This window comes from Leucoraja erinacea, chromosome 7, assembly GCF_028641065.1.
Source record: "Leucoraja erinacea ecotype New England chromosome 7, Leri_hhj_1, whole genome shotgun sequence".
Taxonomy (NCBI): Eukaryota; Metazoa; Chordata; class Chondrichthyes; order Rajiformes; family Rajidae; genus Leucoraja; species Leucoraja erinaceus.
In genome coordinates, this window is record NC_073383.1 from 41,655,729 (window position 1) to 41,681,902 (window position 26,174).

The 26,174-nt window shown below is 44.2% G+C and overlaps 1 protein-coding gene across 2 annotated transcripts in view; it reads left to right on the top strand.

Annotated features, from left to right (window-relative positions):
* LOC129698917 (disintegrin and metalloproteinase domain-containing protein 23-like) overlaps window positions 1–26,174 on the top strand; it is a 135,554-nt gene that overhangs the window by 74,763 nt on the left and 34,617 nt on the right. For both annotated transcript variants that reach the window (XM_055638351.1, XM_055638352.1), the window contains exons 9-18: window positions 1,127–1,195; window positions 5,238–5,309; window positions 8,270–8,436; window positions 9,942–10,026; window positions 10,951–11,041; window positions 12,201–12,252; window positions 13,828–13,927; window positions 20,824–20,895; window positions 21,983–22,069; window positions 24,515–24,595. In XM_055638351.1, the coding sequence (XP_055494326.1) occupies window positions 1,127–1,195; window positions 5,238–5,309; window positions 8,270–8,436; window positions 9,942–10,026; window positions 10,951–11,041; window positions 12,201–12,252; window positions 13,828–13,927; window positions 20,824–20,895; window positions 21,983–22,069; window positions 24,515–24,595 (876 nt within the window). The remainder of the gene's footprint in view (window positions 1–1,126; window positions 1,196–5,237; window positions 5,310–8,269; window positions 8,437–9,941; window positions 10,027–10,950; window positions 11,042–12,200; window positions 12,253–13,827; window positions 13,928–20,823; window positions 20,896–21,982; window positions 22,070–24,514; window positions 24,596–26,174) is intronic.

A 26,174-nucleotide genomic window follows, 5' to 3' on the forward strand; every position in this document is an offset into this window, starting at 1 on the left:
CAACTTCTACCGCTGTACCATCGAAAGCATCCTGACCACCTGCTTCACGGTATGGTACAGCAGCTGCACCACAGCTGACAGGAAGGCACTGCAACGGGTGGTGAAAACCGCTCAGCACATCATCGGTGCCCCGCTCCCTGCCATGGATGCCCTCCACTGCAAATGGTGTCTGAGACGGGCCGGGAAAATCATCAAGGACCCCTCTCACCCTAACCATGGACTATTTGCCCTCCTCCCATCAGGGAGGCGGTACAGGAGCCTCGGGTCTCGCACAAGCAGGCTGAGGAACAGCTTTTTCAATAACACCATTACACTGCTGAACTCACAGTCCCGTCGCTAGCTATCTTTTATACTCTCCCATTTGTATACATTTATTTGCCTATGTACCAGTTTAATTCATCCACAGTCCACACATTGTTAACCAGTATTTTTATTTCTACTATCTTGCACTATGACCAGACGCTAAACTGCATTTTGTTGTACCTGTACTTGTATTTGTGCAATGACAATAAAGTTGAATTGAATAAAGCAAATTGTCTGGAGATGCTAACCAAATGGAGGCAGGATTTGTAAGGGCTGAACAGGGAGGAGCTTACATTGATCTCACAGGAGTTCACTCACACACACGCACATGACGAGCCAGTTAGGAGCAGGTTCGATAGGATGCTCAGGTAGTTGGAGGTTCAATATATATTCATAAAAGTGAATAATTCCTTCCATAAATTTAATCCAGGACATCACTCAGCCTGTTTTTTCCTAGACTAAAGTGTAGTTTCTCACTGTCCTGTCTAATCTGATATGTGTATCCTCTTGGTTTGGATATCATTCCAATGAACCTTCAGGATACAGTCTCCATTTGCTTTACAAAATAAAAATTGTGCATATTAATCGTAACCTTATCATTAATTCTATGGGTTTTAATTCACGTCCCATACACGTGAAGACAATCGACTTGATGGAACTCGTTTCTGGGAACATCTTTGAGTTATTTTGAGGTGATGGTCCAATGAATGGGTTATTTGCTGTGTCAAGGGAGAGAGGGTGTAAATGTCATGTTATGGTTGTTGCTATTGACCATGCTTAGCACCTGTTGGATAGGTTGACTAATCAACTTCTGTCTCCTCAGGCCCATCGTCGGAGTGTCTTCTACGAAATGAAGTACCTGGAGCTCATGATCATTAACGACCATAAGATGGTACGGATTGCAATACATCCTATAGTCTGCCAACCTACTAGCTTTGCCTGGGTCACAGTTATACAGCATGGAAAATAGGTCCTTCACACAAGCAAGCCAACTTGTTAGTTTAACATGCCACTGTAAATAGCCCCTTAGCATGTAGGTGACTCGTACCTGATGAGAATGAGGATAGAATAAAATGGGATTGGTGAAAGATGATTTATATCTTGTACCAATCACATTTTATTCCAACCACATTCCCATCAACTTCCATCAGATTCTACTAGTCACCTGCACGCTTAGGGGTAATTTATTGTGGCATGTTAATCTATTGGCCCACACTTCGTTGGGACATGGGAGGGAACCAGAACACCTGGAGTGAAACCTGCATGTTCGCACGGAGAACATGCAAACTCCACACAGCCGCAGAGATCAGGGCTGATCTTAGATCTCTGGCGCTTGGAGGGGGTGGATCTTCCAGCTGCGCAACCTTGCCACCCGTATGGCTGGAACACATACACACACACACGTAATTTGCACGCATCTTGCATTGTGCAATAAATATAACAGTGTCCCAGGAGTGTACTAGAGGTGTGTCAGTGTGTTATTTGAGATGACCAAAATGTCGGTCAAAGGTGGAAAGAGAGGTCTAGAATGAAAAATGCTGGGTTACAGCAGATCATGCCACGTCTATGGGATGAGAAACAGAGTTATTGTTTCAATTCCAGGTATTGGCCTGGAAAAGTGAAGTCACAAGTGGGAATGTATAAGGCAGGAACAGGCATGCCTGATGTTCTGGAAGATCTCTGTTTAGGATTATTTGCTTCCTGAAAATCTTGTGGATGTACTAAAGAACAGCACCAGGCTAGCCCCTGACAGACAATAAGAGATGGGTAGAACCATGGGGTTACATGGGAAAGAGAGTTATTTGTAAACAGGAAGGATCAATTCCAGAATTGGAGATTCAGGATACAACTTGTAAAACCCTGGAATCGTCAGTCAGGTAAATAAAGCTAGTTGTCTCGATAACTCATCAGTTTATGTATGCTGGTAGGGGTCATGAAGAGGTGCCCGCACTGCAATCTTCTGAGAACAATGTAATTCCAAGGAAAATGAATGTTGCCTTTCTCAAATTACAGAGAAGCATTATATAGCTTTATCCTCTATGATGAATGATCCATGTAATTGCAATTTATATTTTGGCTTCTTTAATTTCATTGTTAGCTCATGGATTGTGATAATATGCTCCTTTACAGCTTTGCTTCTATTCCACCAACAGAGGGTATCCCATGCGCACAGATTTATTTCCGTTAATTGTGCACAGATAACGTTTTGTAAACAAGGTTAAACTCGACCTGTGTAATTTGTTACAGTATTTGTGTGCTTTGCTTTCAATCCCTTCCTTTGTCAACAGACCTTTGTTAACAGACCACAGATTTATTTGTCTTCCCTCCTTTACCAAAAAATATTCTTTTTGTAAAAACTTGCTTGCAAATTAAACCCTAAATTGAATTGCAGCCTGCAACTTGGGTTAATGTACTGTCCACTGTTCACCTGAGCCCTTGGCCCATTCTGCAGACCAGTTGGGATGATAGAATCTTGCACACAAAGGAAGGTAATTCAGCCTATCAAGCATCTCCTGACCCTTTGAAAGAATTGTCCGAATTAAACCCAGACTCTGTTCTTTTTGCATATCCCACAATTCCCTTTAAATTTTGCCACTGAAACTGCTGCCATCAAACTTACAAGTGTCTGGAATTCAAATTGCACCATATCTTTTAAATATAAACAATGTCATTACCTGTAGCTTTATAAATCCATATCAATCCTTCTCCCTGCAAAACACTTCCAGCTTTATTTATTCTCGCAAAATTTTCCTTTGTTTTGAACACATTTAACAATCTCCTTTAACCATCTCTATTCAAAGAACAGCATTGACCCTGTCCTCATTCGGGTTTCCATTCTTGTAAGCCCATTCTGTACCTCCCTCATCATAAAGCATGAAGCATAGAGGAGAAAACAATGCTTCAGTGGAAATTCACCCGTGTTCTCGAAAGGCCTCTAATTATATCCTTGTTTCTATACTAATGATGAATATAAGGATTTTATAATCCTTCTTTACCACATTCAGAGATTTCTGTATGCCCCACCTCTCCCCCTTCCAGTCTATTGTTGGAACACCTGTACAATTGTATTATTTGTTTTCTGTAATGGCTCTTCCATCCTGCCAGACTACATCGCTTCATATTTCATAGAGACGTATAGACTTATCAAGTTCGCACTGACCATTCACTAGCAATTTCCTCCAATTCCTACACTACTACTACCACTCCCACAATACCAAGAGGAGGCAATTTACAGCAGCAAATTAATATTCTAATTCGTACATCTTTAGGATTTGGGAAGAAACCGGAGCACCTGGAGGAATCCCTTATCGTTGCAGAGAGAACATGTAAACTCCACATTGATTGCATTGGAGGGCACAATCGAATCCGGGTCTACCGTGCTGAAAAGCAATGTCGCTACCACCCACGCAACCAAATTGTCTGGGTGTATTTAGTGTCATAGAACCATAGAGCATGGAAACAGAGACCCGTCGACCCCTCCACCCCTCATCCCCAGCCAAGATTCCCCATCTGTTAGTTTGATTTGCCCGTGTTTGGCACATATCCCAAGCTTTTCCTATCCATGTACCTGCCCAAGAGTCTTTTAAATGCTGTTTTCCCCTACCTATGTCATCTGCCTCCTCCGGCAGCATGTTCCACGTACCCATCACTTGCGTGAAAAACGTTTCCGTTCTGGTTCCTATTAAATCTTTCCCCACTCAACTTAACCTATGACTTCTGGTTTTTGATTTCTCTATCCTGGGATAAAGATTCTGTGCAATTATTCTATCAATTCTCCACATGATTTGCCACAACTCTGATGATCACCCCTCAGCCTCCTGTGGTCAAAGGAATAAACGGCTACACCTGCCCAACCTTTCCCTATAGCTCAGGCCCTCTGGTCCTGGCAACATCCTTGTAAATCTTCTATGCACTTTTCAGTTTAATGACATCCTTCATAGAGAAGGGTTACTAAAACTGAACACAACACTCTAAATGGGCTTCACCAATGTCTTGTACAACTGTAATATAACATTCCAACCTATATTCTCAATAGCCATCTTTACCACCTTATCTACGTGATGCCACTTTCAGCAAAATATGTATCTGCATTTCTAGATCCCTCTGCTCTACAACACTCCATGGGTACCCATCATACTCTGAAGGTCCTGCCCAGGTTTGACTTCCAAAATGCAACACCTCGCACTTACCTGTATTAACCTCCGTCAGCCGTTCCTCAACCCTCTTACCCAGCTGATCAAGATCCTGCAGGAATTTTTGATAACCACCTTCACTGTTTAGGCCACCACACTTTCATGTCATCTGCAAACTTAGTAATCATACCTTGTGCATTTCCTTCCAAATCGTTATTATAAATCACAAACGGCAATGGGAAAAGCACCGATCCCTGAGGTACATCACTAATCACAGGCCTCCTGTCTAAAAAAACAACCTTCTACCCTTGCCCTCTGCACCCGTGAAGCCAGTTAGCTAGCTCTCCCTGGATACCATGTGATCTAATTTTCCAGAATAGCCTATAAAGTCAGAACCTTATCAAATGCCTTGTTGAAGTCAGTATTTGTGTATTTCATTGAGTGTATATTCTCCTGGAGCCTGCTATTGCCCATTTCATGGTTTACTGTGCTTCCTAAATTTATTGTCATTGTACTAATTACACACTAACTTCAAGACCATTGATGTCTATTAGAAAGAGTATCACTGACCCCTGAGCAATACCATTCAATAGTTCCTTCCAATCTAAACTCAAACAATTCACCACCACTTGCTATTTTCTGTCAGTTAAACAACCAATAACATTTAGATTGATGAGCCACTATTTGCTGATTTTGTTTTCCCATCTTATTAGCAGGAGTCTTGCATTTGTTATGTGAAATATGCTCAGCACTAACCTGCCTTCTCATGGAATTTAATTGTGCATTTTCTTCTCGTCACAGTACAAGAAACGGAGATCATCCCGGGCTCACACCAACAATTTTGCCAAGTCTGTGGTTAACCTGTTGGACGCTGTAAGTATCCTGCTAGTTTTGTACAAATAACAAGCATTGAAGTAGAGGTAATTTGACTGCCACCTATTGTTGGAATCACGGTTGCCAAGGTTGATACTGGTGGTTGTATGGAGAGGGCAGGATCTTTCTTGCAACACTAATGCCAAGAGTGTTTTATTGTCATATGTCCCAGATAGAACAATGAAATTCTTACTTGCAGCAGCACAACTTAATATGTAAACATAGTACACTGTAAACAATATAATAAACAAGAAAAAAAAATTCTGTGTGTAGGTATACACATACTCACATATACATTTACACATAGATACATGCACACATACATACACGGACACATACGTACACATAAAAAACAAACAATAATATTGCAATAATAACAATAATAGTCTATGTAGTTCAGAGCTTATTTGGAGGTTGTAGTGTTTAATAGCCTAATGGCTGTAGGGAAGAAGCTGTTCCTGATCCTGGATGTCAGAACGTTAGTGTTCAGGCTCCTGTACCTTCTTCCCAATGGCAGGGGTGAAATGGGTGTGTGGCCAGGGTGGTGTGTGTCCCTGATGATGCTGGCTGCCTTTATGAGGGAGTGACTCTGGGAAATCCCTTCGATGGTTGGGAGGTCAGAACTCGAGATGGACTGGGCAGCGTTCACAACTTTTTGCAGTCCTCGCTCCTGGGCATTCAAGTTATTGTGAAATCCCCAGTTATACATTTTGTAGAGAATATTGGACACCATGGATTCTGGGCCAAACCTGCAGACGGGCCACTCACACAGCATGGACTGTATCATGGCCCTCACACTCAGCGACTCACTACATAAGACGCGGCACTGGCAGCAGTAAAGTGTGGCGGTCTGCCTGTGCTTTTTTTTACTTTCCTTGTCTCTCTTTCTTCCCTGACTCCGTCACTTTGCCCACTCCGTCTCCCACAACCTCCCTCCATCTCTCCTACCCTCCCCCAACTCCCTTTACCTCCTCCGCCTCCCCCTTTCCACCCCACCCCCCTTCTACATCAAATTGTGGTCATCTTTGCAATGGTGGTTGGCACGTACACAGCCAGATACCACATTTCCACATTTAACTAAAAGATAACTACATGATCTGCGGAAATATTTTTGGCTGAGGAATAAATTTGGACCATGACACTAAAAGGTGCTTTTCCTAGTAATGCACCTGACTCGTGTATAGAGTCACAGTGAAATGCAGTACCCTTTGGTCTACTGAGTCTTTGTTGACCATCAACAAGCCATTTATATAGCATTAATCCTTTTCTCTTTGCCCTTACTCAATTCAACACAGATTCCACCAATCCGTAGGTAGCTGTAGATGAATTGGCCACTACAAATTGCTCTTACTGCAGCGGCCAGTTTACCTACTGACCTGCAGGTTTTTGGGATGTGGGAGAAAACGGGGCACTTGGAAGAAACCCACATGATCACATGGAAAATGTGCAAACTCCACATAGACAATGCTGGAGTTTAGAATCAAACCTGGTTCTTCACCACTGTGAGGCAGCGGTCTATGGGCTGCGCCATAGCTTATTATCATTATTCATTCAAAGCATAGCAACTGGGGCAAACCACCACCGCTTTGAGGATGTTGATGTGGATTTGACTTGCTGGTGGACATTATTGGCCTGTAACCCGGGACTGGTTACAACATTCTCCTGACTGGAAGGCTGAGACTTCATTTAGTTGGGGGCGCTGGTTCCATCATTCTCTCATTCCCTCTCGAGCTTTAGAGAAGGAAGCATTGATAGTTGGGAGAATCAATCAAACTGGTTGTTTTCTCCTGGATAACTATTGTATCCTCCTTGGACCAAAATTGCCCTGTGGGAGACTTCACGTCTAATATCGCAGAATGGCATCTTACTTTATAGGATATTTCAGGTGCTTGGCCCATAATGGGAATCCCCATTCCAATTGGCGCTCCCAACAGGAAAGGCAAAAGAATTTGTGGACCTCAGTATCTATTCCAATGCAGCTGATCCCTTTCTCTGTAGTTCATCCTTAAACTACCTCCTGGTTGATGAAGAATCTCAGTTCCACTGCAGTAGGAAGGGAACATAAACAATCACAAGGTGCTGCCTTGAACAAGTGTCTGTGTATCACTGGGAAACCATCACAATATCCATTATCCTGTTTGTGAGAACTTGCTGTAGGGAAAATTGGTTGCGATACTTCCAACAGTACTGCAATGATTAAGACTTAGAAATGTTGCCTTGGCTATGAAGTAATTTGTGATATAATTTATTCTGTAAATTTCTTCATAGGGATCCGATAAAGGATAGATATATTTCCAGGCTTTGTCGCTTTCAGGGAATGGGAGGCTTAATTTAGTTTTTGTTGTTGTTGTATCCTTAAGAATTAAATTGGACATTTTGGGACTTTTTTTCCTAGAGCATTGGAGGTGAAGCGGGTGGGTGACCTCATAGAATAATATGGATATTCACCATCTTTTTCCCAGGATTGGTGAATAAGTTCCGCACAGACAATGCTGGAGCTTAGGAGCAAGCCCGAGTCTCCAGCATTGTGAGGCAGCAGCTCAATGGGGAGCGCCACTTGCTCATTGGGGAAAAAACAAGGCATAGGTGTAAGGTGAGAGGAGAAAGATATAAATGGGACCAGTGGGACCCGTTTTTCACACCGAGAATGATTTATTTATGGAGAAAGCTGAAGAAGGGGTGGTAGAGGCGGCTTACATGGAGAGGGGAGGTTTGGAGGGAGATGGGCCAAACACAGTGAAATGGGATTAACTTAGGCATCTTGGTCAGCATGAATGAGTTGGGCCAAAGGGCCTGTTTCCATGCTGTCTAGCTCTATGAATGTATAAATGGACTGTCTAATAGTGTCTCCTCCCCCATGTGTGTCTCCTTTACCCCTGTGTTTCAACTGATCTGATTGGCTAACTGTCTGTTTACCCAGTGTTCCACTCCTGTACCGTTCCTGTCCTCCTATCTTGCAGATCTTCAAGGACCAGCTGAACACCAGGGTGGTCCTGGTCGCCATGGAAACATGGTCGGACAAGGATCGAATCGACGTGGGCCAGGACCAGATGAAGGCCCTACACAGTTTCTCCAAGTACAGGAAGCAGTTTGTGAGGGAGCAGGCCGACTCAGTCCAACTCCTTTCGTGAGTGCTTCGTCCTCATGCAGTTGTACAGCATGGAAACAGGCCCTTCGGCCCAATTGTCCAAGCCACCCACAATGCCCATTAAGCCTTCTCATTTGCCTGCGATTGGACCATGTCCCTCCAAACCATTCCTATCCATGTATCTGTCCATGTGTCTTTTACTTATTATTGTACCTGTCAATATCACTTCCTCTGCAGCTTGTCCCATATACCTACAATTTTGGTGATAAGGATGCCCATTGGATCCTTATTGCAACCTCACACTTGCTATGGTTAAAGACCATCTGCCATTCTGTATCCATTTCCGTAGCTGGTCTATATCTCTCTGTATACTGGGCAGCCTTCTTCACTGTTCCAACTCCAATTTTGATGTTGTCTGCAAATTTACTAACCAACCCATCAACTTTTACGTCCATGTCATTTATATTTATCACAAACAAGGAGGGTCCAGCACAGATTCCTGCAGAACTCCTCAGGTCACAGACCTTCCACCAAAACCCTCTGTTTTCAATGAGTAAACCAGTTCTAAATCCAAACAACAAAGTCATGGTGGATCCCTTTCCTCATAATCTTCTGGATCAGTGTAACATGAGGGACTTTATCAAATGCCTTACTGAAAACCAAAGAGACAATATCCATTGATCACCTTTGTTGCCTCTTTGTAAAACTCGATCAATATCGTAAGACACGAACTGCTACAGAAAAAATTCTTAATTATGTCCATAATTCTCATTCTCGTCCAAAACTGAGTAAATCCCATCACAAGGAATCTTTAACAATAGCTTCCCTGCCACTGAAGTGAGGTTCGCCAATCTACAATTTCCTGGATTCTCTGGGCGGCACGGTGGTGTGGCGGTAGAGTCGCTGCCTTACAGTGCCGGAGACCTGGGTTTGATCCTGACTATGGGTGCTATCTGAACTGCGTTTTTACATTTTCACTGTGACCACGTGGGTTATCTGCTGGTGCTCCGCTTTCCTCCCACACTCCAAAGACTTACAAGTTTATAGGTTAATTGGTTTCAGTAAAATTAGAAATTGTCCCTAATTATCCAGGCCAATGGGAACTTGAGCACCACTGTAACCATTCTCTTGCATCATCAAAGATCCTGCTCTGAGACCAGAATGATTAGATGTCTATTTACTATCTCAGCCCGGGGCTTGATGAAACTGTGGGCGAGATCTCCTAGCTTGGGCATCAGCCGGGCAGACTTTGTAAGATGGACTGGATAGAGACTAGAACCTTAGAAGGAGGGGCAGTCCATTGGAGATCAGTGAGGATACAGATCCAGTGACCACATGGGGTGCTTGGGATGAACGGAAGGGATGTGTTTAAGGGGAGTGTAGATAAATGTGTGTCAAAGGAGCTGCCATTAATGTGTACACCAAAGCTCTGTGTATATTGGGTGATGTGGACAGCCCTTATCATTCCTGTGGAGTGACATTTCTCCCCCACCACCTCTGCCTTTAACTTTTGCCTTTGTTTCCAACTTGCTGGATTTTGACAGGGGCACTACATTTAAAAGCGCCATGAGCAGTATGGCATTCTTTGGAGGCGTTTGCTCGCTGACTCGAGGAGTTGGAGTGAATGAGGTGAGGCCCTCCTTATTGCTTATTTATCATTGTCGACTGATTGGAACAGATGCTTTGGTGCATACCCACTGCAACTTTATGTCTGTTAATGGACTGGCATTCTGAAGCTAGTTATCATGTTACCTTCATTTTCTAACCTATTCTTCTCTCACTTCCTTTGAAGCTTACCTACTGACTGGGTAATATGAAGCGAGATGTAGATTAACAGAGAGATACAGCACGGAAACAGGCTGTCAGTCCCAACCATCAACCACCCATTTACACAAATCCTATATTCTCTTCTTCTTGCGTATGCCGTGCACAGCCTAAAGTTGTAGGACAACTTGTTCTATTTGATCTTATTTGATTGTGCACACTGGGTTGATTGCATTCGTCGAAACAGGGCGGACCACGTGAAGATTGCAATCTTCCACCCCAAATCCTATATTGTTGCAACTTTTCTTTTTCCAGAATTTTAATCATAAATTTTGCATTTGCACTTCAATCCCTGTTTTTCACATTTATAACCTGAGTTACATATTTTATGTATAATTTAATATGCAAATAAGCACTTTAATATGAGAAAGATTCACCTCACCGGCACAAGTTACTTTTTCTGTGGCTGAGTCGGATTCCCTGCCAGAAGTACTCAGTCAGAGGGCATCTGTGGAAGGGGAAAATCTTAACTCTCTCCACAGCGTGTTGAGTGTTTCCAACCTATACGCTTTTTATTTTGGGTATCCAGCATTTGCAGTTTTTTTTTTGTTTGGGATTTTCTTTTTAATGGTCTTCCTTGAGGTTGTGAAAAGTTTGTTCAAATGTAATCTGTTTTATTTACAATTGGTACCAGTCATTGAAAGCCTATTATATTACTCACAATGAGCATAGTCTAGTCTGTCCCTCATTGTAACTAATTACAACTGTCTATACTTCTCTCTAATCCAGTATGGGGAGGTGTGGTCAACGACTGTTGTATTGGGGCAGAGTCTCGCACAGAATTTGGGCATTCAGTGGGAGTCTGAATCCAAGAGAAAAAGTAAGTGCCTTTACTGTTGTTCATGCATGTATTCATGAAGTGAAACTGTTTGGCTGAGCTTCAATAAGGGAGAAACCCGTTTTGATTCCTAAGGAAAGTCCGTAGACTTGGCTAGAGCAATGTATCCAATGTTCATACCAGCATATCAAGTCATACAACACAGAAATGGGCTCTTTGGCCCACTAAATACACACCAATCATCAACCATACATGTATAGTAATCTAACATCAAAAACATGATGCCAAGATAAATTAATCGCATCTGCCTGCACATGATCCATATCCCTCCTTGCCCAACAAAAGGCAGCCACTCAAAATGTTGAGACTTTCAATTCCTCCACATTCATGGGGAGAAAAGAATCTTGGATTTCCATAGGCGTCAGTGTGACAAAGTGCTTCCTAATTGTGTAATTTTGAGGATATGCCCACTTCTTCTAGCCTCCCTCCAGAGGGAAGAGTTTTACCCCTCTCAATCCTGTTTGGCCCTTCCAAAAAATCAATTTCGACATTTCCTTAAGGCATAAGGGATGGTCATTTTGGCCCATTCAGTCTATGCCCAGTTCACAGTACAATCCCAGGGAATAGACCATGTTCGTACAGATATGTATTTTAAATTGGTACCATGGTCAGCACAGACATTATGGACTGAATGGCCTGTTCCTGTGCTGTTCCATCTTTAATCATTCTCAAACTGATTTTTCCCTGTAACCTATTCTCTCCACATTCCCATTGACTCCACCCAGATTCCATCTCTCACTTACACACTAGTGGTAAATTACAGTGGCCAGTTAACCCACAAACCCACACCTTGCTGGAATGTGGGAAGAGAACACTTGGCCAGAACTGACAGTGAGACTAAAGTCTCAAGAGCTGTCCTAATTCCCATCCGACACAAATTTAAATGCTACATCATGCCTGCAACTGTTTATTTCTGTGACAGAAATCCCCCTCCCCACTGAGATTGAGTCATGGTGGGAGGGGGGGAGGGGGGGGGGGGGGTTGTGACCTACCTTGGGACTTGGGTAGGAGGAGGGGTGTTCTTTAATATTAAATCGCCGTCGTATCAACGGGTGGATTGTCAGGCCCATTCCAGTGGGACTGCGGTGAAGGAGAGGGAATGCGGAGCCGGCCCACTGACTACTCTGTTATTCTTTTCTAGAGGAATGTGAGTGTCCAGGCTCGTGGGCAGGATGCATCATGGAAGACACTGGGTAGGGTCACCTTGAGCCGTTGCTACTGCGCAGCTTTGGAACAAAAACATTTCAAACCCCCGACTATGTGGGGAAGGGGATTCGGGTGTTGCAGACAGTTCGGGTGTGAGCACGAGGCACGATTTGTTGGGAGGAGACGCCCCCCACCCCCCCAACCCAGGAGTCCTTGGATATGATATGTCCATCAGCCGGTTTGGAGATGGGGGAAATTGGATGGGCAGAGGACTGGAGATTGAGGACAGAGAAAAGAGGAAAATTGGGAGAGAAGGAAGGGCCGCAGAGCTTAGAAATGATCAGGGTTGCAGAGGTGCCAGGCGCTGGTGGTCTGCAGAGTGACCTGGCCTGCGGAAGGTTTGTTTCATCGTGAATTCCGACCCCCAGATACCATCAAGTTCCTCCAGAGTGACGCAGGGTGTGGAAGATTTGCTCCAACATGACAGCCTGCCACTCTGTTGCATTCTGTGCAGCTGTGTGACTTTCATTTTACGACATGTCCATGGTTGTAACCAGTCAGTGCCACATCGCGGTGCAGTGAGATGTGGTTTGTAGCAGGAAAAGAGCACCATGAATACCTGGAGATTGCAGCCCCATGGTCTCACTCTAACTAGAGGTTAAGGGAGTGGAATTCTGTTTATCTCCAGTTTAATGAGGAGTCTGTGGGATGGACCGCTAAGCTTCCCTATCAATCCCAAGCACAGTGGGACATGGTGAAATGTATCTGGTCCAGTTGGCTATTGATAAACTTGTGCCCTTTGAAACCCTTTGAACTGTTACTTTGTTTGCATTGTTTGGAGCCAAGTGTTAGGTTTATGGCTCAGGACACATTTTTGAATGGTTCCATTTGAAGATCAATTTAGTTATAGAGTTATACAGCACAGAAACAGGCCCTTTGGCCCAACGTCCACGCTGACCAATTTGCCTAACAACTAGTGCCACTTGCCTGTCCATATCCCTCCAAACCTTCTGTTTCCATGTACCTCTCCATGTGTCTTTTTAATGTTGCAATTGTACCCAGCTCAACCACTTCCTCTGCACCTCACTCCATATACCCACCACGCTCTGTGGGAAAAGGTTGCCACTCAGATCCCTTTTAATTTTTTTCACCTCTCGCCTCTAGTTTTAGAATCCCTGTAATAAAACTGTGGCTCTTTGGCTTATCAATTCCCCTCATGATTTTATATACCGCTATAATGTTGCCACTCTAGCCCTGATAACATCTTTATTGTTTTGTTTTGCACCATTTCTTATAGCAGGGCTTTTCAGGGTGGCAGGACTGAGTCTGTTTGATTTTTTTTTTAGCTCAACTGGGTCACCAATAGACACATGAGCCTGGAACAGCAGTAGGCTACTAAGTACTGCAAAACCTTATCTCCTAGTTGATAACATAACAATTGATTTGATAGTAAACCACATCTGTCCGCAGAAACCTTTCACCCTGTTGTTTGGCTTGTGTTTCATGTTATTGATTGGGGAGTGCAACTTGGGTGGATTAATGAGCTTTCTATGATGGGGCAGGGTTGGATACGGTGCAGCTTGTTCAGGTACTCACCTATTGTCACTGTGCTCCATCTGCAGGTTTTACCATCCCCGCAAGTTTTCCAAGTGCAGTATAATGGAATACAAAGAGTTTCTACAGAGAGGTGGAGGAGCATGTCTCTTCAATAGACCAACAAAGGTAGGATTCCCTGACTCCAATGATCCAGTTTAATCCAGTCCCTCTACTTTGTCAATCCTCTACACAAATGTGCGCGGTGGCGCAGCGATAAAGCTGCTGCCTTACAGCACCAGAGACCTGGTTCTATCCTGACTAGTGCTGACTGTACGGAGTTTGTGCATTCTCCCTGTGACTGCGTGGGTTTTCTCCAGGTGCTCCAGTTTCCTCCCACACTCCAAAGTCTTACAGGTGTGTAGGTGATTTGGCTCTGTTAAATTGCCTAGTGTGTAGGATAGTGTTAATGTGCAGAGTGATCGCTGGTTGGCATGGACTCAGTGGGCCAAAAGGCCTGTTTCTGTGCTGTATCTCTAATGTCTAAATTATTTTTAAACTTGAGGAGGAGACAGAAATAGAATATGTTGGAAATTCATAACCAGTCACTCAGCATCTGTGGAGACATGTCGTTGGACCTGATGTACAATTCCAATATTTCAGATTTCCACCCACTGCTGTTTGTTACATTGTACTGTTCGTTAATCTCTCTTTATCTACCCTCATTTAACAGTTCACTAAAAAGCACCAAAAACAACTTTGGGTCTGAAGAAGCGTTTCGACCCGAAACGTTGTCTATTTCCTTTGCTCCATAGATGCTGCCTCACCTGCTGTGTTTCTCCAGCATTTTTGTCTACCAAAAACAACTACGTCACCTAGACAACCCTAGTCTCTGCTCTATCACAAACATTTTCTTGGTTTCCCCACACCTTACCCTAAGCCCAGCCACTTAGCAACTTACAACACATTTGTTTTCTCACTGTTTCTCTCACCGCAAATGCTGCTTTACCTTCTCAGAAAAGTCACCTTTCCTTTTGTGTTTCAGATTTCCAACAGCTGTAGTTTTTTCTTCTTTTCTGTACATGGGATTTGTTCCAAATCCTACAGTCCCTAAACTGGGCAGACTGCATTGCCTGACAAATCATTCTCCTTAATCTATCTTCATCATAAACTTTCCTGATTAATACATTGTGGAATGGTCACTGCCTCTTTGGGTTCTCACATTTTGTTTCTGTCTTGGGACCTGTCTTTCGGAATGGTTGTGAGGGGAGCGTGTTGGGTTTTTACCATTCGAGGGAGTGACCGAGAGAGTGAAGCATTCGGACACACCATTAGGATCTCCACAAGTGGTCCAGAGGTAAAACATTCTCCAGACCTAGATACAGTAATCGCCATAGAAAGAGGCATTCAGGTCAATGGGCAGCTTGCCAAGCAATCTCACTCCCCCACTAACTTGTCCTGTCAACTATATTAATCCTACATTAACCCCATTTAAAAAAAAATGCTCCCCACAATCCAATCAACTCCCTCCCAGAGTCTACCACTCACCCACATACTAGGGACAATCTCATAATCATCAATTAACCCACCGACCCACATATCTTTTGAATGTGAGAGGAAACCAGAGCACCCGGCGGAAACCTATGCAATCACAATTAAAACATGCATACTCCACACAGACAGCACCCGAGCTCAGGATCAAACCCATGTCTTTGGAGCTGTGCTGCTATAGAAATGATTAAAGTGGACTTGGGAACAAGTTCCCAGTCACTCAACAAAAAAGAAAGATTAAACGAAAACTTACCGTTTGAAGTTTGATCTTTATTTTATGAGAAGTTGAAGTGAGGGATTACGTGAAGAGCCCACCAGCCTGCCTGCGCGTCAATCTTCAGAGCAACTGTATGAAACCACAGACCACTTGCATGAACTTAAACTATAGAAAGATTAATAACCCTCGACTTACCGAATGATCTTTATGAGATTCAGGGTTGGGAGTGGAGGGCACGTAGTCCTTCACTTCAACTTCTCATAAAATAAAGATCAAACTTCAAACGGTAAGTTCTCGTTTAATCTTTCTATTTTATATCAAAGTCACGTGAGTAACTATGTGAAGCCTTCGAAGCTCTGTGGTTTCATGCAGTAAACCAATCTGTGTGTGAAACACTTAAACAGATAAACCATAAATAGTAGAAAAGACATGGGTTATTAACAACATGATGCTAACTGACATACATGTCCCTTGCCCTTAATCGGACCACAGTCCCAATTGGCTTTGAGTTAGACAATAACTCATGCAACACTGTTCAGAATTCTATCTGCAATCATCCAGACATATTCAACCAAATTTTATAACTTCTGAAAGTGCACTATGTAAGCCTCCTGCTGTTGCAAGATGATCAAATGGGAATATCGATTCTATTGGCTGCTAATGAGCCAGCCCCCTTGGAAGGATGAGACTTGAAATGATTTGAATTCACCCCCGCTATTAGCTGCTTACCCTTTATTCATGTTGAGATAGTCTGTCCCAGCAATCTCTTGAGAAAACTATTAAATAACAATGAAGAAACTATCCTTTATCTCATAGGTATTAGTAAGCTCATTGTACCTGTATACATAATAACTCCCCAAATCTCTGATCTGGTGGGTATGCTGTCAACTCGAAATTGTACCCAACCGTGCCTGGTTTGCTTGATAAGATTATTCCCATATCAAGCTACCCTCATGTCAGTTATGACCCAGAGACCGAGCTGGAGATTGAGTAAATACTGTGTTCTTTGTGCTGAAATCAGTTGCTAAAAGCATAATTAACTTAAAAGATACTGCTCCCATTAGGAATACAGTAGATGAATATCTGCATAATAATTTTACTGATACACATTTCACACTACTATGAGTCCAGCCTTTAGAGTGTTCATATAAAAGACACCATGCATAACGTTAGTCAACATTGGGTGAATAACCAATCATTTATTGTCGCACTTATCTCTTTGGAGAGGAGAGATGTTAGCAAGGTTAAGACTTACAGGGAGAATTTTAGGCGGCTGTGGGGGTGGTAGAACCATCCTATGTGGGTAGGGCTCCAGTATCTTGGCATATCACCTCTATATATAAACTAACAACTGGAATCACTGCTCTGAGGCTGTTTGGAACCAGGCTTACTCAATTCAAACCTAGCCAGAGGCCTTTGTTAGGCCCAGGGCCATCGCACTCACCTTGGTGAGAAGAATGTGTTGTGCTCGCTGGCGACTGAGATAGTTCGTTTCAGGAAGAGGACTGCGGCAGCAATTCCTGGTTCAGGGTGGCATTATGGTATTTCCACTCTGAGGATGACTCTGACTGTGACGAGTTGACAGGGAACTCGTATTCCCACACCAAGCGGATGCTACACTTCAATTCTAATCGGCTTGTACTCGCTAGAATTTAGACAATTTGGGGGGGGGGGGGGGGGGATCTTATAGAAACGTACAAAATTCTTAAGGGGTTGGACAGGCTAGATGCAGGAAGATTGGTCCCGATGTTGGGGAAGTCCAGAACAAGGGGTCACAGTTTAAGGATAAGGGGGAAGTCTTTTAGGACCAAGATGAGAAAAACATTTTTCACACAGAGAGTGATGAATCTGTGGAATTCTCTGCCACAGAAGGTAGTTGAGACCAGTTTATTGGCTATATTTAAGAGGGAGTTAGATGTGGCCCTTGTGGCTAAAGGGATCATGGGGTATGGAGAGAAGGGAGGTACAGGATACTGAGTTGGATGATCAGCCATGATCATATTGAATGGCGGTGCAGGCTCGAAGGGCCGAATGGCCTACTCCTGCACCTATTTTCTATGTTTCTATATGACCAGTTTCTTAAAGGACAATATTCAACTAGCAAGCTATTTTCCAAAAAATGGGAACAAAAAAACTGCAGATGCTAAAAATAATCAGAAAATCTGCAGCAATTAGAGAGAGAAAATCAGTTAATGTTTCAGGTCCAGGACCATTTCATCAAAATAAGAAAGAGATAAACGACTTGGTCCAGGGTGATGGGTGGAATAAAATGAATTTCTTTGAATGGATGAAATAATGTGGCAGTGAAGTGTATGCAGACTCTTTTTGTGTAAGTATCTGCTGCAAATCCTACATTGTTTGAGTAAGATTTTGGTTTTATTATAAATCTATTCTTGTACTGTTATAGAACGGAATTTCAAATTCAAAGCTGTTAAATTAGTGGATGAATATTTTCTTGCTGAGAAAAATCTGGTAACATATAAAGATGCTGCTTGCTTTGGTTCAAATTCTCTGCTGTACATTGGCCAGATATATTGGCCACCCTACTGACTAAAATCACCTTCTGAACATTTTTCTGCCCTTGCTACAACTGCTGCTTTGAGTCAAGCTTTAGGTTATTATGCAGCAGAAGCTTTGAAAAAGAACTGGCAGCGTAATAGAATATTGCACCAATATTGCACCAAAGAGTGGAAAACGACTTGAGATTCTGTAATCATTTTATTTTCTTCTGCACCTTTAATTTGTGCCTTACAACATTTAACAGTGAAAGACGCTTTAAAGAATGAACAGTTTTTTTATTTGCCATGATGCCAGTGACAGCAAAAACTGCAGCAATGTACTTTCAAATATACAAACAGGCTAGATCAGCAATGTATATTGGCATACATTCGACATCACAGTGGCACAGCTAATAGATCCTCTGTCTCACGGCTCCAGTGTCTTAGGCTCAATCCCAACCTTCAGAATGAGTGAGCGCTATGGGAGTTTGCCGCCGACTCCCCAACATGTAGCGTCCCTGGATTTGACCGTGTGGGGCTTTCCGGCCGCGGGCCTTTTGGACAAACTCTACCAAATCCAAGACGCTCCGCGATGTTGTTAGTGGGTTGCCGCACGGCGATTGCATTGCACTGTAAATTACATCTGGCGTGTACGTGAGTGCAAGAATCGTGGGGGAATTAATGGGAATGTGGGGAAAAAGAGAGCTTTCTGCCAGCCATGCATGCCAACCAAGTTGCTTAATTGAACTTGTCACACTTGCTTTTAGTTTAGTTTTAGTTTAGAGATAAAATGCAGAAATGGGTTGTGTTCGTTTCGGCCCACCGAGTCCACGAGCTTTGACCATTGACATCACCCAATTGCCGGTAGTTTTCGGTTTTATCCCGGATTTTTGCATCCAAATATACAAACACTAGGGCAATTTACAGAATAATTAACATCACAGTGGCATACAAACCTGCACCTTTTCTTAGGCATGTGGGATGGGAATGTACTCCCTCTGACCGTGTGGGTTTCCCTTGAAAATCCAAAGCGGTCACAGGGTTAATTGTACTGTACCTCGGTACACAGACTGGGGAATTAATGGGAATGTGGGGGAAAAAGAGAGCTTAGTGCCAGGTTTGGACCTCAGTCTTGCTTTTAGTGTTTTAAGGCAAAATGCAAAATCTTGCCCACCGAGTATGCCATTGACCACTGTGCCGATTTTTGCATCCCACACACTAGGCAATTTACAGAAGCCAATTAACATACTAACCTGCACCTTTTTGGCATGTGGGGGGAAACCAGAGAAAATCCACGCGGTCAACCACAAACGCCGCGCGGTCACGGGAGAATGGAACACTGCAACCGTAATATCTTTTTTTAAGGCATGCTGTAAATGTACCTGCCTCTATCACTTCCTCTGGCATGTCTTTTTAAAGGTGCACCACCCTCTGAGGAAAACGTGTCCCTCAAGCCCCTTTTAACACTATTCCCTCTCACCTGAACTCTCCTACCCTGCGGAAAAGTCTGGCTGTTTAGCTTACCCATGCCCCTCATGATTTGATTTAGTTCCATCGTCGCTTCTCAGCCTCCTGCACTCTGTGGTGAAAAAAAAATCCAGTCTCTCATTGTAACACACACCCTTCAAACCCAGTAATATCCTTATACATCTTATTTGCATCCTTTCCAATTTAACAACATCCTTCTTGGAGCAGAGCAACAAGATTGTATACAGTACTCAAATGTGGCCCTACTAAAGTCTTGTACAGCTGTAACATGACATCCCAACTCTTTCAGCTCAATACCCTGATCGATGAAGTCAAGCGTATCGAACGTCTTCCACACCAAATGCACTCAGAAGGAAAATATTAGAAGTCATTGAATTACTGATGAAAAACAAACTAATCGGTAATTGAACTTTGGGACTTAGTATGTACATTGCAGAGTCATGGAGAGATACAGCAAAGAAACAGGTTCTTCGGCCCATCAACTTTGTGTCTCTCATTTATGCTAATCCTGGCTTATTCTCCACCGCATTCTCATCATTTCCCCCAGGTCTACCACTTACCTACGTACCAGGGTCAATTTATAGCAGCTAATTAACGTACCCATCTACACATGTCGGGTGTGGAAGAGAATTGGAGTAACCGGGGAAAACCCATGAGATTGCACGTGCAAACTCCGCATAGGCAGAACCGGAGGTCAGGATTGAACCTGGGTCTCTAGAACTGTGAGGCAGCAGGTCTGCTAGCTGCACCACTGTGTCACCCCAATTTTCCTACTTCCGAGAAGCCCAGAAATGCCAGTGATTTCCAAAGGTGTGTCATGGATGTGTGGAGGCCGTACCGTGATTTCCAGTGTATACGTCCTGTGACCAACTTGGGTTACTTGTATGAACAGGTTTGATATAATTCATTGGACCTGAAAGGAAGCTCTCTGATTTGGTTCCAGCTTAAGGAGTCTAGCTTCACGTGGGTCCTGAAAACCCCTCACAACCACTTCCCTTTGTTCTTACCCAACCTGAGCTGATCAATTCTCTGCTGTCTGCTCAAGTTTTTGATGTCATCATTTATTTCTTCAGCCACACAAAGCCTTGTGAACCGCTGGGCTTTATTAGAATTTGGTATCAACAGGCTCAAGAAGAGGCGTATTTTAATATCTTATCAGTCATGTCAGGCCGTTCAGCTCATCGAGTCTGTGCTGGCTTTCAGGGCATTCATTGGTGCATGGCACACCTGCCAAAGAACTGATCGGCTCTCAGTTTATCTTTTTCTTACTGTTATCCTGAGTGATGATTGTGTTACGTTTCTTCCCCTGCTCTCCCTCCGTTGTTTTGTAGTTGTTTGAAGCCACGGAGTGCGGAAATGGATACGTGGAGTCCGGGGAGGAATGCGATTGTGGGCTGCGAATGGTAAGTTTCGAGTGTGTGTCCCTCTTTTTGCTCCTGCTTCTCAAGGTCTGCTTTGTGCTTCAACTACTCAAAGTCCTTTTCCGATGGAGTGTGTGCAGATGGTCAGGTCAATGGCAGGATTGGCATAGTAAGCAACCATGTTATGCTCTGACAATGAATATAAACAGTACGTGCACTTCATAGAGTTGGTGGATCCCTGCTCCTGCTTGCAGGCACAACCTTGTGTAGGAAAGAACTGCAAATGCAGGTTTAAATCGAAGGTAGACACAAAATGCTGGAGTAACTTAGCGGGGCAGGCAGCATCTCTGGAGAGAAGGAATGGGTGACATTTTGGGTTGAGACCCTTCTTCAGACTGATGTCAGGGGAGTGGGCAGGACAAAGATAGAATGTAGTCGGAGACAGTAAGACTGGTGGGAGAACTGGGAAGGGGGAGGCGATGGAGAGAGAGGGAAAGCAAGGGCTATTTGAAGTTAGAGGTCAATGTTCATACTGCTGGGGTGTAAGCTTCCCAAGCGAAATGTGAGGTGCTGTTCCTTTAGAGAAGTCAATGTTTATACCGCTTGGGTGTAATCTATCCAAGTGAAATGTCAATGTACTTGTGTAGCTTACACCCCAGTGGTATGAAGGGCCTGTTTGTGTGTTGCCTGACTCCATTGCTGTGTGATTCTGTGACGAAGGAGAGATGCAGTTGGGTGTTCACACTTAATGGAGATAGAAGCTTTATTCCCCAGAGTGATGTGCAGGAAGCTTGAAGCTGGGCTACGGGCCCAGGCGGTGGTGAAGCCTCGTGGTGGCGGTGATGCCCCACGGGTCGATCTGCAGTCAACGGCCGATGAGAGCGTGGAGGACCACCATGAGGGAGGAGGAAGAACAATGGAGGACCCGGTGTGGGGGACCGCCGTGAGGGAGGGGGGAGGACAATGCATTAGAATGCATGAAGGGAATCTAGATAATGAGGTGAGGGAGAAGGGTGTTGATTATTCCAGTCGGATAGGCACTGGTGTGGTGTGGGTTTAACATGTAGTTGCTGTGTAATTTCCATCTTGATTTTCCAAGTTTGACAATGACTTCTTATTTCTGTTACAGGAATGCTTTGGGACCTGTTGTAAGAAATGCTCCCTTGCCAATGGTGCGCACTGCAGCGATGGACCCTGCTGCAATCACACTTGCCAGGTAGCTGATTGCCCAGTACAATGCAATCTCAATCTTCTTCTTTTGTGTCCATCATCTATGTTTCAAATGTTTGGCCAGGCTCTTACACAGTGGACAGCCTTCTAGTTTGCCACCGCTAGATCTTCCAGGCAGCATTATTCACCAAGAAGTGGGCATCTTAGTAGGTGTGGCATGGATTGTACAGATGTTCCACATTCACATTCTGTGCCTGCCGCATCTGCAAAGCCCCATTTGTTCATATTGGTCTTGCATCGGCCCATCCCTGTACGAAGCCTATTGAGGGACTTCCAGGTCTTCCAGTCACACCTGTGGCCAGGTGGTAGCTGTTCCCTGGTTGGGATTGGGATTGGCATCTTTACGTGGTGGTGATTTTCACTGCGTTTCTTTTCTCACAAGGCTAGTCTGGTTGCTTGAGGAGACTGTGACAGTGGCTGGACTGTGTGAAGGAAGCTCTTCCTTGACTTTAGCCATTTTGGGGCTGGGTGATGGGAGTGCAGGAATGGCGGGCGTCCCCAATTTACCTACTACGTTCAGTTCTACCGGCAACTGATCTGCAGATTCCTAGTGGAATCTCAATGAAGTTCTGCATGTGCCCACAGGAGGGAGCTCTAAGGGGGGAATGTCTAACTCCTGTTGTTGCAAGCAAGATGTGTGGGGGTGTGTGTTTATCTGTGAATATGAGAGAGGAAGGCAGTCGGTGCTGATCATCAATCACCACCCCTTTACACTAATCCTACATTAATCCCATTTTTCATTCTTCCCATAAACCCTCTCTCCCTCGGCCACATCCCCCGCCCCCACTGCAAGATTCTTCCACTCACCTACATATTACAGGCAAGGCAATGTCCAGCGACCAGTTAACCCATTGATCCAGGCATTAATGGGTTGTGTGCTCCATACAAACTACCCAACATCAGGATCGAACCCAGGTCCCTGGTGTTGTGAGGTAGTAACTCTCCTGTGCCACATGATGGCAGTTGCTAAACTGCCCTTTTGGCTAGAACTGTTACCAATCCCGATCTCTTGAGATCTCCCCACTCACACTGGGGTTAGGGTGCCAGGAGCTGAAAAACACCAAGGAAGTTCTGTTTTTTTTTTTGTCACCACAGTTTGTCTGGAAAGTCCTGTTTCTGAATTTCAGGGCACCGTAATCCCAAGTGTACCTATTTTGGAATAGTGATCTTCATTCTGCTAGTTGTGTAGCTCTGAAGCACAAGGATATTTTCCATAGATGCAAATATATCTTTAAACTGAAGAGGTACAGTACGTGTGACTTGAAACAGAGAAGATCACAGAATCAAGAGCTGGGCGTTGAGTAACTTGTGTTTTTTGGTCACCTTTAGCATAACGTCATGAACCTCAAAATGCTTCAGAAGAGCAACTGCGGGATAACTGCTATTGAGCCACTGCCTCAGTGCCATAGACCTGGGTTTAATCCCAAACTCAGTTGCTGCTTGCTACATTCACACAGTTTACACATTCACTCAGTGACTGTGGCATTTCTCCTAGGGTGCTCTGGTTTTCTCTATATCTTAAAGATGTGCAGGTTGGTAGGTAATTTGGGGGTGGGGGTGGAGAGCTAATGGTAGCATTAATAGGGGATGGGACAGTTCTGTGAGCTTTTACAGGAAATAGAGCTGGGATGAAAGAAGCTGGGATGTAATGAAAATCTCCACCAGGGAGACCAAATCTGGAGTATGGTGTACAATTTTGGCGCCATATAGGAAGGATGTCAACAAAATAGAGAGAGTACAGAGGAGATTTACTAGGGTTGCCTGGGTTTTCAACAACTTTACAGAGAGGTTGAATAAGTTGGCCTTTAGAGGAGCGCGCAAATGTTTGGGGAGGTATCTCTTTGAAGATATAGCTGCCATTGTAGCTCAATAGTTCAAACAAGAACATAAGGGGACAAAGTTTAGAATATAGGGGACTTCTGAGAGTGTTGTAATTGAGCTTCCAGTGGAAATGCTAAAAAATAAATTGGATAGGCATGTTTATTGCTGCAGGCAAAAAAAAAAGTCTCACTTAGGGCCGAGTCCTGTTGTAATTGTTAGATAATATATAAAACATCATTGATCATCAACATTCTTCCTGAAGATATAGCTGCTTGTAGTCACACGTAATTGTTAAATGCTAAAGGATTGCTGCACAAAATCTCAAGTCTGTTTCAAACCAAAACGTTCTTCCAATGTTAACACCAGGAGTGGATCCACAGGGCAAACCAAAAGTAAATGTACTGCGAGGAGAGTCATTAAATCTTGCATTTATACAAAGCGCCCTAAAGCACTACCTTTTTGAAGTATAGTCAAAAAAATGAGTCATGGGATTTGTGACAGTGTTTATGTGCCAATGTAATCTGTGTCAGAGACCAGGCCATGTTTATTTGCCGTGTTTTGTCTTGGTCCTCTTCAAAGGCCAATAACTGTTCTGTGCTCTGGCCCTCAGTTCCTGAAGCGAGGCTACGACTGTCGAGATGCTGTGAACGATTGCGATATCGCCGAGTTCTGCACCGGAGATGTGGGCCAGGTACATCTGTCTGAGTGAAAAGCAAGGGCTCAGAGGTGTGAGGGAGTAGAGGACTGATGGGAGTAGCCCATTTCAATCGCACAATAGTACACACACATAGTGACGAAGTGGGGGGGCAAAGATTTAAGGTAAAGGGATAAGGGGTGGGGGTTCACTGAGGGCTTGAGGAGGATTTTTTTTTTCACTTTTACATTTAGTATTTACTGCCTGGGATGCGAAGATAGATGCTCCTCAAGCTATTTAAGAAATGTTGATGAATGAGCACTTGAATCGTCCTGTCATGGTAGGCTACAGGCCAATTTATGGAAAATGGGATTAATTTAAATGGGGTGAATGGACATAGGCACTTTGGCCCACCATATCCATTTTCTATGACTATGAGCCCTTTTCTCTGGCCCTGGAAGACTTACGATTTTGTTTAGAGGCACACGAGATTGGAGATGCCATAATCCTGAACCAAAAATTGCCGGAGAAACTCAGCAGGCTAGGCTGCCTGGCTTTGTGATTTTGTGTATCTCCTTTACTCTTGAATTATTTATCTCCTACCAATGTCATTCATCTAAATAATTTCAGTTACACCTTTCAGTTTTGAGGGAAATGCCAGCATGCTCCAATTAACCAGCCCTCGTGATTTAACTCTTTAGCTCCTGGTATCATTCTGTCTCCACGCTCCACGGCCACTCTGGAAGTGGCTGCGCTGCCCTAGCAGCAGCGTCTCGCCTGCAGTCTGTCTGTTTTTTTCTTTTTGTGGTTGTTTTCTTTTGTCCTGTTTTAGTTCATTTTAGTTTATTAGGTTGTGTATGTGCGGGGGTGGGTGGGAGAAACATGGTTTTGGTCTCTTCCTTCGGGGGAATGAGACTTTTTCTTGTCGTATCCCCGCCATTAGGCATCAGCGCAGATCTCCATCTCTGTCTGCGCTGAGGCCTAATGGCGGAGCTGGCGGCCTCCAACTGGGACCGACCTCGGGGCTCTGGAAACGGAGCCAGCCAGGACTTACCAACGCGAGGCTGGCCGACTTCGGGGCTGTGGTAGCATTCCGGCGGCTGCGACCCGACTTCGAAGCCTCGGAGGCTCGTCTGCGGGTCCAGTGGACGACGTCGTCGGGAGCTCGCAGATCACAGGTTGGTGACCTGTTTATCCGGAGCTCCCGCAACAACAGCTTTGTCCGCTGGACTGGAGGGTGGCAGCTTCGATCATCCTGGGCCGCGGAATTTGAACCGGCCCGTTCACGGGGCTCGGATTCAGCCGCGGGACTGACTTACCATCACCCGGCAGGGTCACAACATCGGAAGCCTGGATCGCCTCAGCACAGAGGGAGAACAACTCGGAAGAGACAAGGACTTAAGACTTTTTGCCTTCCATCACAGTGAGGAGGTGCCTGGTGGACTCACTGTGGTGGATGTTAAATCTGTGTTTATTGTGTGTTTTTATTATTTTATTCTATGTTATGACTGCAAGGCCTGAATGACAATAACGGATACTTGAAAGAGGGAGCATGGTTGCTGAAAACAGAGAGGGATTTCTCAAGCCATTTCTTCAGCAGAAACAACTTGTCGAAGTAACCCACCCGATTCACAAA